At 43.7% G+C, this 13,816-nt stretch overlaps 1 protein-coding gene across 1 annotated transcript in view; it reads right to left on the bottom strand.

Annotated features, from left to right (window-relative positions):
* Positions 1-13,816, bottom strand: part of LOC121184311 (SH3 and multiple ankyrin repeat domains protein 2-like) — a 149,420-nt gene that overhangs the window by 92,693 nt on the left and 42,911 nt on the right. Inside the window, exons 3-7 of the mRNA XM_041041920.1 lie at positions 12,248-12,451; positions 11,307-11,378; positions 8,482-8,590; positions 1,867-2,018; positions 1,192-1,359 (exon numbers count right to left, since the gene is read on the bottom strand). Coding sequence (XP_040897854.1) covers positions 1,192-1,359; positions 1,867-2,018; positions 8,482-8,590; positions 11,307-11,378; positions 12,248-12,451 — 705 coding nt within the window. The remainder of the gene's footprint in view (positions 1-1,191; positions 1,360-1,866; positions 2,019-8,481; positions 8,591-11,306; positions 11,379-12,247; positions 12,452-13,816) is intronic.

Consider the following 13,816-nt stretch of genomic DNA (forward strand, 5'->3'; position numbering starts at 1 on the left):
ACTTTTCAGGTCTCGACTTTTCAGGTCTGTTTTTAATGTTACATTAATGTCACCTCAGCTGGTTCTGTGTGTGTGTGTGAGTGTGTGTGTGACTGATCCTTTACACCTGTCACAGCTGCTGTAAAAGGACAGAGAGGACTCTCTTTAAATCAGAGACAATCTACTCTCATTTTGTTCTGTTGAGATGTTGAATTCTCATTTCATTCATACATTAAAACCATTCAACTGCAAATTATGGTTCAGGATCTATTAAGCATTAATGTCGCCCTATACATTTCTTCATTTGATGTTTAATATTTAGACAAATTAATCTCAGTCTGCGGCTGAACTGGATAAAACTGTGTTCACAGGTCAGATGATCACCTGAAATCCTCACAGAGGTACGAGCACGGCTGCATACACTCACTGTTGCTTCATGATAAATGACTTGAGCTTAAATATTATCAGGATTGTTGTTGAAAACTGTAATTTCATTGAGAAACTGTTTAGCGCTGGCTGCAATTATTTATTTATAGTAGTAAAATTCAGATGTCTGTAATAAGCAGTACCACTGGATTTAGTGGGAAAACAAGTAAAAGTGATTTTACCCAGAGGAGACGGGAGGGAGCTGTGATAACACAGAACAACGAGAGGTTATTAATGATGTAATATTTCTACAGTACTTTTATGACTGTGGGTGTTATTTCCATGTTGTGTAAATTAGTGTTGGAAGAGAAGGATGTGACCACTGACTAAACACAACCGTGAACTCTGAACCAGCAGCAGCCACTCTGCAGCTCTCTGTCCTGACAGCGGATTGTTATCGTGTCTGAAACGGGACCGAGGGGGGAAGGCAGAGATTTTGCAACTGGACAGGGAGAGAGATATATAAGCAATGTGATAAAGCTGATGGCCTGAACACACACACACACACACACACAACGGTGTGTGCAGACACTCATAGTTTGTCACTGCTGCAGGGTGGCTCTCTTTAAATGGCTTTATCTACTTCAGCGGGTAACAGCTGCCAAGACAGTTGCCCACAGCCGCGGAAGGCTGTGTGTGCGTCTGTGTGTGCGTCTGTGTGTGCTTTTGTAATGCTTTCCCAACACAAGCTGTTCCAACTAACCTCACAGCCAAAAACCTCTCTGTGCTTGTGTGTGTGTGTAGCTGGTGAATGTTGCGGTGTGTGTGTGTGTGTGTGTGTGTTACCTGATGAACCTCGTGCCAGCCGTTCTCGTCCTGACAGCAGACAGAAGCGTGGTGGTTCAGCAGCAGCTCACAGCAGCCTGGGTCTCCACCCACCACCACGCTGTGATACAGGGGAGTCAGACCACGGCTGTCCTTGTAGTCCGGAGAGGCTCCCAACTCCAGCAGGGTCTGAGGAGGGACAACAGGTGTGTGTGGGTGTGTGTGTGCGTGTGTGTGTGTGGTGGGGGGGGTTTATTTCAGGGATGTATGTTTTATTAAGCAAGGTGGTTCATCAAGTTTGAAGCCATTATTAATACAGGTTTGTGAGTTATCATAAAAATGATCTCTTTAATGGAGGAATTACAATAATAACTTCATTATAATTAACCTCATTTCAAAAGTTCTTCATAAAACAAACGTTACAAGTGTCATAAAGGACAAACGACATCCGACACAAATACAACAGCTGCTAAAAGTCTGTCTCAGCCCCTCGACCCCTCCTCTCATCTTTAGCCTTCTTTCTCTAGAACAGTCCAAAGTGTCATCCCCTCATCATCACGCTGTTAAATGACAGGTCTGCACGGATGACAAAAACCTGATGTTGCTTGTGTTGCAAAGAGAACCTGTGATGCACAGATAAGCAGGAGTGGACAGATTAACAGGAAGAGCAGGATAAAATTAGCCGTGTTCCTTTACCGTGAGCGTGACCTGGTTCTTGGACCTTGCAGCTTTGTGGAGGGCAGTCATGCCGTCTTTGGCCCTGAAGTCCAGGTGAGCTCCTCCATTCTTCAGCACCTTGATCAACTCCACCACATTGTCCAGGTGTGCTGCAAACGTCAGCGGGCTCTCTAGAAAAACAATTGATGAATTTAATACTGCATGTTTCTGTAATGGAGAACAGGTATAGAAGAAGAAACATGCCCAGCAGATTAAAAACTCTCCAACAGCAGATTTATCTTTTAATACTTTATAAAAAGGAGTTTTATTTGTTTCTGATGTGTCTTCACAGGCTCATAAACATCCCACTACTAGTACAGTGATTTGAATTATCTCAAGCACAAACACAGCAGTGGGGCCCACGACTCAAGGGACCGATACTGAGGATGTGATGGCGCAGTTTGTTTTCCTTTCTACAAGCCACCTGGGAAAACTCTGCTTACATTTTTCTGTTTGCTTTGTTTAACATCATGTTTTCCATTTGCAGGTGAACTACATCTTGTTAAGTCTGTCTGTGAACATCCTCAGTCATCCAGGTCATGGTTTTTCTAAGTGCTTTACAAAGGGAACTGAACTTGCTTGAGGTTCTTGAAGACGTTTCATCTCTCATCCGGAGAAGAAGAAGTGAAACGTCTTCAACAACCTCCAGCAAGTTCAGTTCCCTTCGTACGGCGCTTAGAAATCTTGTTAAGTCACAAGACGTAGAACTCTAATAACCACACATCCCACCTGTGGGGTATTTCATGAAGCAGCATCACCAGGAAAGCCAGGTTTCTTTAAGAAAATATTTTCTTTCATTTTCTGGAAACTCGCAGGTTTAAATTAACATCAGCTAAGTTACGAAGAGCGCCACAGGAATCACTCCTTCAGACGAGGCTGGTCCCAGGAAAGGTTCACCTCAGGCTTAACTGGTGTTTCCATATTCTAGCCACACTGATCTGGAGTCTGTTGACTGAGCAAACTGTGTAATTACAGCACTGAAACATGCAGGTGAAGGATTTTGGCATCTCGGGCATAAAAACAGTGATTTCAGTTAAGTCTGAATAAACTGATCCCCTGTTTTTTCGTGTTGTGAAGTTGAGGGTGTTTTGCTGCTCATTCTAACAGCTTCTTCAGTTTTAATGCAGCACAGGAACTCTTCAGCATTTATCCTGTGGAGGTGCCACACCCCCTTGTAAATGAGTATAATTAAGTCCACCTGCTGCTCCCGGGAGGCTCCGCCTGAAGAAATGCTGAGGACTGACCACCTGCAATCCACACTACAGAAACCTTTCAGAGGAGCTGTGAAATGCCTTACACTTGATTTTGACTCTATTTATCTAACACTGTAGTGTTCTTTATCCATAGTGTAAAGTTACAGCAACATACAACATTTATTACATGTCTGTCCATCAGTTTTTCTTTATCCAGTTTGAGGGTCTAAGGATAAAGGTTTTGTGATTCTGGGTTATACAAAGAAAATGTACTTTACATGAGACCAAATGAATCTGAGAACACACAGAATCTGAATTCAGTTCCCTGTTCAGTACCAGGAACAACTGTGCCGGTCTGTATGTATGTCATGTCTTAAGTAACACGCAGCAGGAAGAGCAATGGGACATGATCTTGCTAACGTGAGCTAATGGTCAGTTATGGATGAAATAAAGCAAAAGCAGCTCCAGGTTTCAGGCACCAAAGGTGTCAGAACCAGTCAGGTTCCTGTCAGAACCGGGCAGGTTCTTGTCAGAACCGGGCAGGTTCCTGTCAGAACCGGGCAGGTTCCTGTCAGAACCAGGCAGGTTCCTGTCAGGTCAGGACGGGTTCACGTCTCAGTTTTATGGTTGGTACAGAACTCTGAGCTCATCATGACTCACTTGTTTCTGCTTTTATTTGCCTTCTTTATAGAAGCTACATACGAGCATCTGTTGAAGTTACAGTTTGTGCTCATTTTCCAAACAGGGCTCCCAGATGCATCATGTATTTCATAAAATAAAATAATCTATTCTGGGGTTGTTTCCTGCAGTTGGCTTACATTACATTCCCACTTCTGACAAACAGCACCACGGTTCACTTGAGGGAGGCCAGAGACTCATTTTTAGTCTCTTCACTGTAGTTAAGTGGTGGGTATTCATGTTTGAATAACACTGTATTCACCTGCCAAAATGAGCTGAAATAAAGAAGTAAGAGCATGTTCCAGAGTGCAAATAAAAAGCTGCAAATAAAGTGTGAAAGCGAATAAGGTTGGAGAGGAAGAGGAAGCTGTAGCCTGCCTCCAATGAATGATGTCTGATAAAGAACGAGCACGTAGAAGAAAAAGCAAAACAAAATCGTATCAACACTTGAATGTACATAATGACTCTAACTGCCTTTGTGGCCATTCTCTCTCTTTTTTAATCTTGTATTCATCAGGTTTTCTTTCGTTCCTTTCAGGACTTTTTTCAGCATTTTGCACTGATGTTACGCTGATTTATAAAGGCAGGTCAATTGTCTGCCACAACTAATTAGAGTCATAAAAAAAAACTTTGAGGTAATTAAGACATGACTGAACATTTCAATCTAAATGGGGTCATCAAAACAAGACACTGAGAGACAACTGATGTGTCCTAATTTCACTCATGTACTAAATCCTAATTTTCTTGCAGTGTACTGTTGTGCCAGTGGATGTCGATTAAACTGCGACTTTAAAGTGGTGCTGCCAACTGAACTTCAAAAAGTGAAAGCTAAACTGCTAAATGATTTTCTTCCCGTTAGGAGCAGCTCCTCCAATCCTCACTGCGTTGCACTGTGGATGATTGTGTACATCAACAACACACTTCAGCATTTTCTGTGCACAGTGAATCTGTAGCCATGAGGACGCCGGTGTCGGTCGGTCGGTCAGTCACTCAACCCACCATGTTACATGTTAGTCCAGCCTGAATATCTACCTCTACAACTGCAGGACGCTCTGCTCTGTGGATGAAATCTGGTGCACACATTAATGTCCCCCTTAATCATTAGTATTTCTATAAGATAATTTTCATCCACCTGAGACAGCGCCGAGCGCTTCGCCCCACCCAGCAGGCGAGGATACAGTCCTGCTTCACCTTTACCTGGTTCAGTGTTTCCCCTGCATGTGTTCAGCAGCAGTGGATTTGTTAGCGCCGCTGCTGAAATTTGATATGGTTCATTAATATTCACGAGGAAACATGAGCTGACTGAGGCTAATATGAAACGAAGGGGATCCTGCCACACACCCACAAACACATGCATGCACGCACACACACACGCCCACGCACACACACACGCACACGCACACACACACACACACAGACATCACTGTATAGCGGTGCGTGTGGGCTGTGAGGCAGACCTGCCTACCTCACTGAGCTAAATAAGTTAATGTCCATGGAAAACTGAGTGACAGGAGCCAAACTAAAAGAACACTGGTTAATCTGTCAGGCCACGCATTCACACGTGTACGCAGCATTTCTGGTACCCTGCAGTAAACCTGCACATCTCACATTAATTACTCAGGTTCAGTGTCTAATTAAACACACAGCACCATGTTATACTGAATTACAGCCACGGTTCCAGCGTCTTCTGAGCTGCATGTTCCCACCAGCACCTGCATGATGTATTCATTTGTTTCTTTGTCCTAAAACATGCATTAGAATTTTAAGTGTTTTGTGTTTTGATGTGAAAACCTTCTCCTTATGTCTGTGATGCGACAGAAAACTAAGTCACCCTGTTTGTTGTGGTAGATTAGCTGGGCAACATTCAGCTGTGTGTGTGAACGGCATGGAGTGGCCTCTGCTGAAGGGCTGAAAATGAGCCCTGGTTCCTCCAGCTGTGCCGACTGTGTGCAGACACAAGCAGCAGGAGGAACAGGAGTGCTTTCATTTTATTTTGTTGATCATATGGAGAGCTTTACCTGGACAGCTGAGATCAATAGCTAGGAAGAGCTGAGAAACAAGTCCCGCGGAGATGCCTCTCCCCCTCAGCAATAAGGCGCTTGTTTAATAGCTCTCGAAGCCCATTAAGATAACCTCAATTCTCTGCTTAATAATCCTCTCTCCTCTGCTTCTTTATTTTCCTCAACAGACCAGTTTTTCTGGCCAGCCTCTGTCCGCTCGGTACTGGCTGTTGTTACCAGCACCTGCACCGCTCAGATACCCTGTCATATTCATTAAATGTTCGGAAATAAACATAATTGTCACCCTCAATACTCAGGTGAAGTCAATAGCGCTGGTTGGCTAATGACTGTAATAAGCTTTTAAATACAGGCTGCATTAGATGACTGGTAAAAGTCCATAGCTATGTTGAAATGTGTGAAGGTAATCCCCTCTCACATCACTGCCAGGAAACCAGAGTTACACTAAAAGGGCCGTCTTCTGAAAGGATGATTTCTTTTGTTTGCTTCCTCATACACAGCTCTTCACGAGTCCTCCCTGGTTTATTAGTGTCCCCTGTGTGTCAGTGCAGCTGAACCTTGAATGGCTGTCAGAGCCACAGAGATACAGCCACTCTGGAAGCTCTATACCCAACTCCCTGCAGTGTTTTAACTAAAAGCCTGACTCCTGTTCTCACTGCTCTGGTTTACCCTGTGTGGACAGGGTAAACAGGGTAAACAATCCGAATTAAAGGGATATTCTAGTGAAATTCTATCTATTGTGTTTTAAACACTCATCACTTGTAGGGTTAAAAGGTGGTTTGAAAACATTTTGCTCCTTTGCAGAAAGTGCTGTCTGTAGTCTGCTTGCTGTTGTTGTGGTCAAGGCCAAACCTCCACGGCTCAATCTTCATTCAATCAAATCAACACTTCTGTTGAAATCAGGCTGAATAGAAGAATTACACAGATTTACAGAACCGAAGTTCTGTCCAGTCAACGTCGAACATTATTTCACTGAGTTTCATTTCTGTGTGAGAGACTGCTGCTGCACAATCCCTTCACTCCTTCATACAGAGCAGTGACTGTGGTCAGCAGCAGGACTGCAGTGTAATCACTTCAAATTAAATGTCTGTGGCTGGAAAACTCCCAGATCCAGGCTCTGGTGAAGAGAGCAAACACAATCAGGGGACTTTATCCTTATAAATGGGTGTTTTTTTTTCTTTTCTCACCACTTTCAAAATACAAAGAGGAAGTTTTCTAAAACACTTTACCAGATTAAAACATTTCTACATTTTCCCTCATTTACTGTCAAAACATGTTTCCTGAACCTACTTTACCCAGTTCACCACAACATGTTTGAGGTTCTCTGTCACACAGCTCCTGTATCACTTCCTCTAAACTCCAAAGGTTTTGTGAGTGTTTGTTTTTGGTGTGTTGAGGCTACTGTAGAGAAAGATGCTGGTATTCCTCCTGGGGGATATCTCTCCTGTTAACTGACGACACAGTCTCATGTTAGCAGCAAACATGAGCTCCAGAGCAAATTAAGTCAAGTGTCCAAGTGAGTGGATGTGCGTGTCTGAAGAGGACATGTTATTATTCTCACCAAGTCGCCGTCTCCCTGAACACAGGACGCGCTGCTTCCAAGTGGACCAATGAGGACGTGTAACTGTTGTCCTAGTTCAGTGTAACATGAAACACCTGCTCACTTTGTGTTTATGGAACATTTGTGTGCTGTGTTGAGAGCACATTGACATTAGGATACAGCTCATTACTCCGGGCACTGGCTGCACCTCCACCCCAACCCCAGTGTGGTTGTGTGTAAAAACACAGAGCCAGGTAAGTGTATTTACTCGGGGTGCAGCAGGCTGAGTGAACACACAGGAATATCTGCTACACAACTCACATGCACACACCTGGAAAATGCTCAGCACAAACACAATCCTTCACGGCTGCCAGCGGGCACCAGGCTCCGCCTCAGCAGCTGGCGGTTTGGTACCTTTCTGAACCTCAGTGGTATTTTAGCCAGCAGAATGTTTTACGTTTGGCACCGAGGCCGGAGAGATATCTCTGCGTTAGCACCGCTGCAGCTACTGACGCCCTCAGCATTGTCTGAAAGGACATTTTCTAATATTTACGTTTTTAGTAGCAGGAGAATTGTGTCAGTTTATGTGCTAATGTTTTGAGATATCTGCCTCCTAAACAGCTGCATCTATGTACAGTGAGCTCAGGTAGGTTTTCCACATGGAAAACATGGAACCATGAAGGCCTCTAGAACTGATCCTATGACTAATTACTGCCTGAGTTCTGAAATAAACTCTCATGTACTGTACAAGTAAGTCTACACCTGAATCCACCCTGAAGCTCTGCTAAGCCTGTACAGGAAGCAGCCGGTGGCCACGCTGCTAATATTATCTTCAGAGTGTTGAGGGACATTTGCAGGAGCCGTAACTGGACCAACCGCTCGGCATAAACTGGGATTACTGATGGTCAGACTGGAGAATGGTTCTCTGGGGAAGGTATTTCTGATGAACCTCTGCTACTAATGCAAATGCAGATATTTTGGAGATGAATATGGTCTGGAAATAGAACATGTGGTTTTTACACACACTCAACACAAACATAAAAAAACCAGTCCTCTTTATTTTTTTTACAACTACAAAGCACCGTTGATATTCTGTGTTAAATCTAAATTCTCAGTGTTGTTGAAGTGTTCTGTGTCTGTGCTTGTGAGCAGGATGCAGCCTTACCGCCAGTCTCACTGTCGTGGTAGTTGGGATCGAAGCCTCGCTCCAACAACTTAGACACTTTGTCCACCTGATTATGCTGGATGAGGTCCATGAACTTCCTCAGATTGGCCTGTGAAACCGCAGAAGAGAAAGAGCTATTACAGTGAGAAGAAAGAACAAATGGTTGTAGGTGTGAGAGAGAAAAAGACAGGATAGAGGTTCAGAGATGCAAAAACGACTGAAATAGAAGTTGAGATAGCTAAAGGCGTAGAGGGTCAAACAGAACTGACGGTGAAAAGTGGAAGCGTTAGAAAAACAGTGTGAAACTGAGGGAGACTGGCTGTTAAAGATGGAGGAATATAAGGCAGAATAAAGGGCTACTGAAATCAAGAGGCACAAAAGGGGGAAAGACAGGATGTGTGGAGATTGTGCAGAGTGGAATGGCTGCTCCTTTCTGTTCTGTTCCTGTCTGCTTTCTTTCCAGGCCGCAAGATAAAAATAGATAAGAGAGCAGCTCCCCGAAGGAGAGGAGAAAATGAGGAAAGAATGAGATAGCAGAAGAAGAAAAAGACAATGGGTAGCCATAAAAGAATAGACTGGGAAGAAAGGAGGAGTACAAAGGCAGGGTGGGAGCAGACTGAAGGGGAGGGATGTCCTGATCATGTTGCCCCTGATCTTCATCCAAACCCAAGTTAAATATTGATTATCAGACAAAGCAGAGCAGGACATGATATTTAGAACATCTTGTTATATTTTTGGTTTCTTCCTGCTTTATAGAGCTGCACAGTTCTCGGGGCATCAGGTTTTATTTTGCCAATAATATAAATGATTATATTCCTGATCAGGCTCAATCCAAAAAAATCAAAGTCATTCAAAATCCCTGAATCTGTGAATCTGCTTGGAAATGAGCTGCCTTAGAAAATCCCAACTGTTTAATACTTACTGGTTCTACAGATAAATTCTCTGATTACCTGAAGATTTTTTTTAATTTTGTGATGTTGATGTGACAGTCCGTTATAATCCAAGGATAATTTGAACTGACTGAGTTAAACCGAGCAGGTGTGACCACAGAAACAGAGTAGTGCCATGATGAGTCACTGCCAGTTCAATATCTGGAAATGTCAGGGGTTCACGCACGGGGCCCCTGTTTTCATGCAGTGTTTTATTTAATGTAGCTGATATGTCCCCTGTGTGTGTGTGTGTGTGTGTGTGTGTGTGTGTGTGTGTGTGTGTGTGTGTGTGTGTGTGTGTGTGTGTGTGTGTGTGTGTGTGTGTGTGTGGGCCTGGTGAATCAGAGTCTGGAGGATGGTGCCCTTGCCTTCCCCCTCTCCCTCTCCGTCTCCCTCTCCCTCTCTGCTGAAACAGGTTGAGAGGCTGGCAGTTGATTGGCTGTGTCAGTCTGAGCCTCAGCCAACCACAGAGCTCCAGACCGCATGGCAAACAGGATTAGCTCCAGAAAGTTGGGTCAGGCCAAGAAATGAGCAAGAAACGGCTTCATATTAGAAACAAATGTGTGTGTTATAGAACAGCCATGTTTTCTGACTAATTGCTTCTGAGTGTAAAAGTGTTTGCGTGTGTGTTCATCTCCCTACTCCACATTTATAAAACATGTTTTTCCTTTTAGCCTTGTTTTTTTTTTTTTTCATCCTCCTTCCTTTCTCGCTGCTGCTCTTCGCCTGTCCTCTCTCTCCTGCATTCGGCTGTAGAATTGGAGCAGCTGTCAGACAGTTTCCTAGTGTGCTGGTAACAGAGAGCTGCCAGAGACACTTATACTTTGGCTGCACGACAGGATTACAGTAGCTATGGGACAGCAGCCCAGAGCTAGCCTTACACAACGATGAGGAGGCTAAAAATCTTCAATTTACTGTAGAGATTTACTTCAATTCATGTGGGAGGGACAGAAATGGAGTGAGGGAGGGGCCTGCTGTTCAGCTGGCAGGGGGAATAAAGGCTCCCTCTGAGCAGCATCCAAACCTACAGATATTCCCTCAGCCATCACAGAGGAACAGAGAAGTGCCAAGTAAGTCCAAACTGACAGGTGAGCTACAGCGTACGCTGTTTCCTTACACCAACCTTCCCCTGTCATACGGTCCAAGCTGCCAAGAATGAAAACAAATGTCTACAAACACTCTCTTTCCCACATCAACCAGCGAAGCTGCTAAATAGATCATGCAATCTGTGAGAGCTCTTCCCTTTTTTTTTTCTCCAGTTTTTATTATTTTATTTTGGCAGCACCTTTGGCGTGAAACAGTCATTACTGTGCTGTTTTCACACTGCACTTCCCAGAGGCCAGTCGACAGTCAGACGGAGGTGGGTGGTACTGTGACATCTTTTTCTTCAATTTCTTTGTCTGTTCAGCTGCTCATGCTAGCTCCCCTGCTAGTTTGCCTCATACTGGCAATGTTCCCCACTGTTTCAAAACAGAGAGGAAGAAATCGAGTGTAGCTGACCAACCACAAAAGAGTGATTCAGCTTCTTTGAGCCGGTTTCTGAAAGCTTTTATCAGGTAGGTCCTGACACAGTGTGTTCTATCCTCCCTGTTCTACAGATTATTTTCAATGTTTTTCCCTTTAAGGCATTTTTAAAATATCCATTCACTGGTTCCATTCGAAGAGTGCAGTGTAAAGTTTCATTGATAATTCGATGCACACACAGGAAATGATGTGCGCTGTTTGTTGGAGTGGCAAAATCAAGTTGGAATGACTTTGACTACGTGATTTGCATAACCAGTGTTTGCTTACAGTTCTAGCTGGAATCATTTACAGTGTTGTCAGAACCACAGAAAGGGTCATACACGATTCACTTTTATTTTTATAGTTTTCTCTGTTTCGAGGCAAAATTCGTACCTTTGTATGAAGTTTGGCGATCTGTTTCTCGTCCACATTTGGCTGCCTGTAGACTCTGCTCTTGTAGCGGAACTGTTGAGTGAAAGACAAATTATTAAAAAAACCAAAATGTCTAGAGCCAAACAATGGGTCCAGCAAGGCTTCTATTAAATCTCTGTTCCAATAACAGTATACATTTGGGAACTGATAACCTTTCCCTCAAAACTCTCAGTCATGGGCTGTTTACTTCATACCTTTGCTTGTACCTTGAAAGCAATTGTTCCTCTGGAAAGAGGCTCACTAGGGGATCAGGCCTAAGATGTGTCCTTTTTATTAACAGCAACTTTCATTACTTTGGTGCTATCTTTACTCCAAACTGTGAGAGATGTGAAATTGCATCATGTCTTTTCTCTGAAAGGTGCCGTGTTCGCATGGGACTGTTTAACTTAGAGAAGTGATTGCATTTGCTTTGCCAATATTTTTAATTTTCAGGTGGATCATTTCAGTTACAAATTACTGTAACAGGTCCTTTTTTAACGTGCAGGTTACTATACCCTGTAATTACACAGGGAATGATTTTATAAACATTATTATGAGCTCCACGGCTGCAAATATGTCCCTCTGCAAGGTTTATACACAGTTGTTCTCACACCATGGAAGATTTCTGTTTATTTGTATAATTTATTTATTTAAATAGATTTTCTATTTTTGATTCTTGATCATTTTTCAGGCTCAGAACAGGAAATATCAACTTAATTTATAAAAACATACAATATATATTTACAGTGATATGAAAAAAAAAGAACTTTGCTCACATCTCTCCGTAAAAGCAGATTTACACGAGAACAGAGATATTCCTGTCTCCTTTTTTAGTTTATGTAACAACAAATATTAAATGTTTAAAAAAAATGAGATTCCATCCCTGATAATTTAAATAATCATCTAAGTGCTCGACAGTTTACCTCCAAAGACGGGACGCTCGTGCTGATTGGCTGAGGGTACTCTCGAAGGATGCGCTCTTCGTCCAGGAACTTGCCGTCTCTCCCGTTGCTAGCTGGCTGGAAAAGCCCATAGTTGAGGACGTCTTTCAGGCTCTGATTGAGCGTACAGAGGATCCGCTGCTTGGCAACCCAGACCGTTGCATCCGGGTTGAACCGCATGCATTTCTGGTTGGAGGGAGAGAGTCAGTGTTAGAGAAAGGAAAGGAGACAGACTGATTGGAAGGTGATGACTGGAGTGTTGGCTGGCGGCCACAGCAATCAGCACAAACGAAACATTCATCTTTGAAATAATAACCAAAATAATGTTATTATATCAACATGTAACAGACACTTCTCCTGTGAACCAGACATAAACTTTTGACTGACAGATGCAAAGAGGCTGAGACCTGAGACCGATGAGAGGATGAGAATAGAAACACAAAACAATGGTGCCCGAACAAAACCGTTCAGACACATCAAAACTGGCACTTCATTAACACAAACCCTGTCCCAGTTACTACAAATGGACCGTAGCTGCCATGCAGGACAGCCAGGCTTTTTTATTGTTTTATTGTTATAGTGCTATGTGCTAAACAGGGCCACTTCCATCACTGACGGTGTACTTGACACAACCCCTCTGGCCCCTGGTCTTTCCCAGTTCCAGCTTCCTTGGAGTTGAAAAACATACAATGCAAGATTTATGGCCTCGTCTGAATCAGAGAGGATTATGGGCGCTGTGCCGTGGCATTCAGGAAGTGTCTGTGAGTGTTTACAGCTGGATGTGCTGCTCAGCTGGTGATAGCAGCACTGCGTCTGTGATAAAGGCTAAAGGGATGAGCAGTCTGTGAACTCTGCCTAACCATAATCCTCTCGCCTGGCGTGGAGTGGGCAGAGAAGGGGAGAGGAGGGGATGGAAAGATGAAGGGTTGAAGGTGTACAGAAACAGATGTCTGGTATCTGGCAGGGGCTGTTTGGACTGATATGGCCTTCTTTCCTTCTTCTGGTTTATTAAAGTGGCAAATTTCCATCAGCTCCTACTATTGTTGCCTCCTCAGCCCTAAACACGAGTTCAATTCTAACAAACAATGGGAATGAAGTTTGAAATCACTGGTAGTAAACCGGCACTGATTATGGTGCGTGAGTGTAAGAGCTGCTTTCCCATCGTTCATCATCAGTGAATTTGGGGACACATTTGTCCCCACTGTCCCCACAAAATAAAAGCATACAAGACACAATCAGTAGAGTGCTGCTTGGACACAGGCTGAGGCTTGATCACCCTCAGTCCACCCTTTCAAGTTGACTAAGCAGCTCCTCAGCCAGAAAAGGAAAATGGCCATTTGACCTGATCCAGAGGCGCCATCAACAACTACCTCACGTGCATTCACAGTGGCAGCGGGAGAAAGCAGCCACTGAGTTAATGTCATGCACTGATAAGACAACCAGAGCCAACAGCAGACTTCAATCTGAAGGAGCCCCGTCTGAGGGAAGCAGAGAAGATGGAGAGATCTGGGTCGTTACCAGGCCCAAGGAGAGTGCCCTGCAAGGGCTATA

The sequence above is a fragment of the Toxotes jaculatrix genome, chromosome 1 (assembly GCF_017976425.1).
Source record: "Toxotes jaculatrix isolate fToxJac2 chromosome 1, fToxJac2.pri, whole genome shotgun sequence".
NCBI classification, from domain to species: Eukaryota; Metazoa; Chordata; class Actinopteri; family Toxotidae; genus Toxotes; species Toxotes jaculatrix.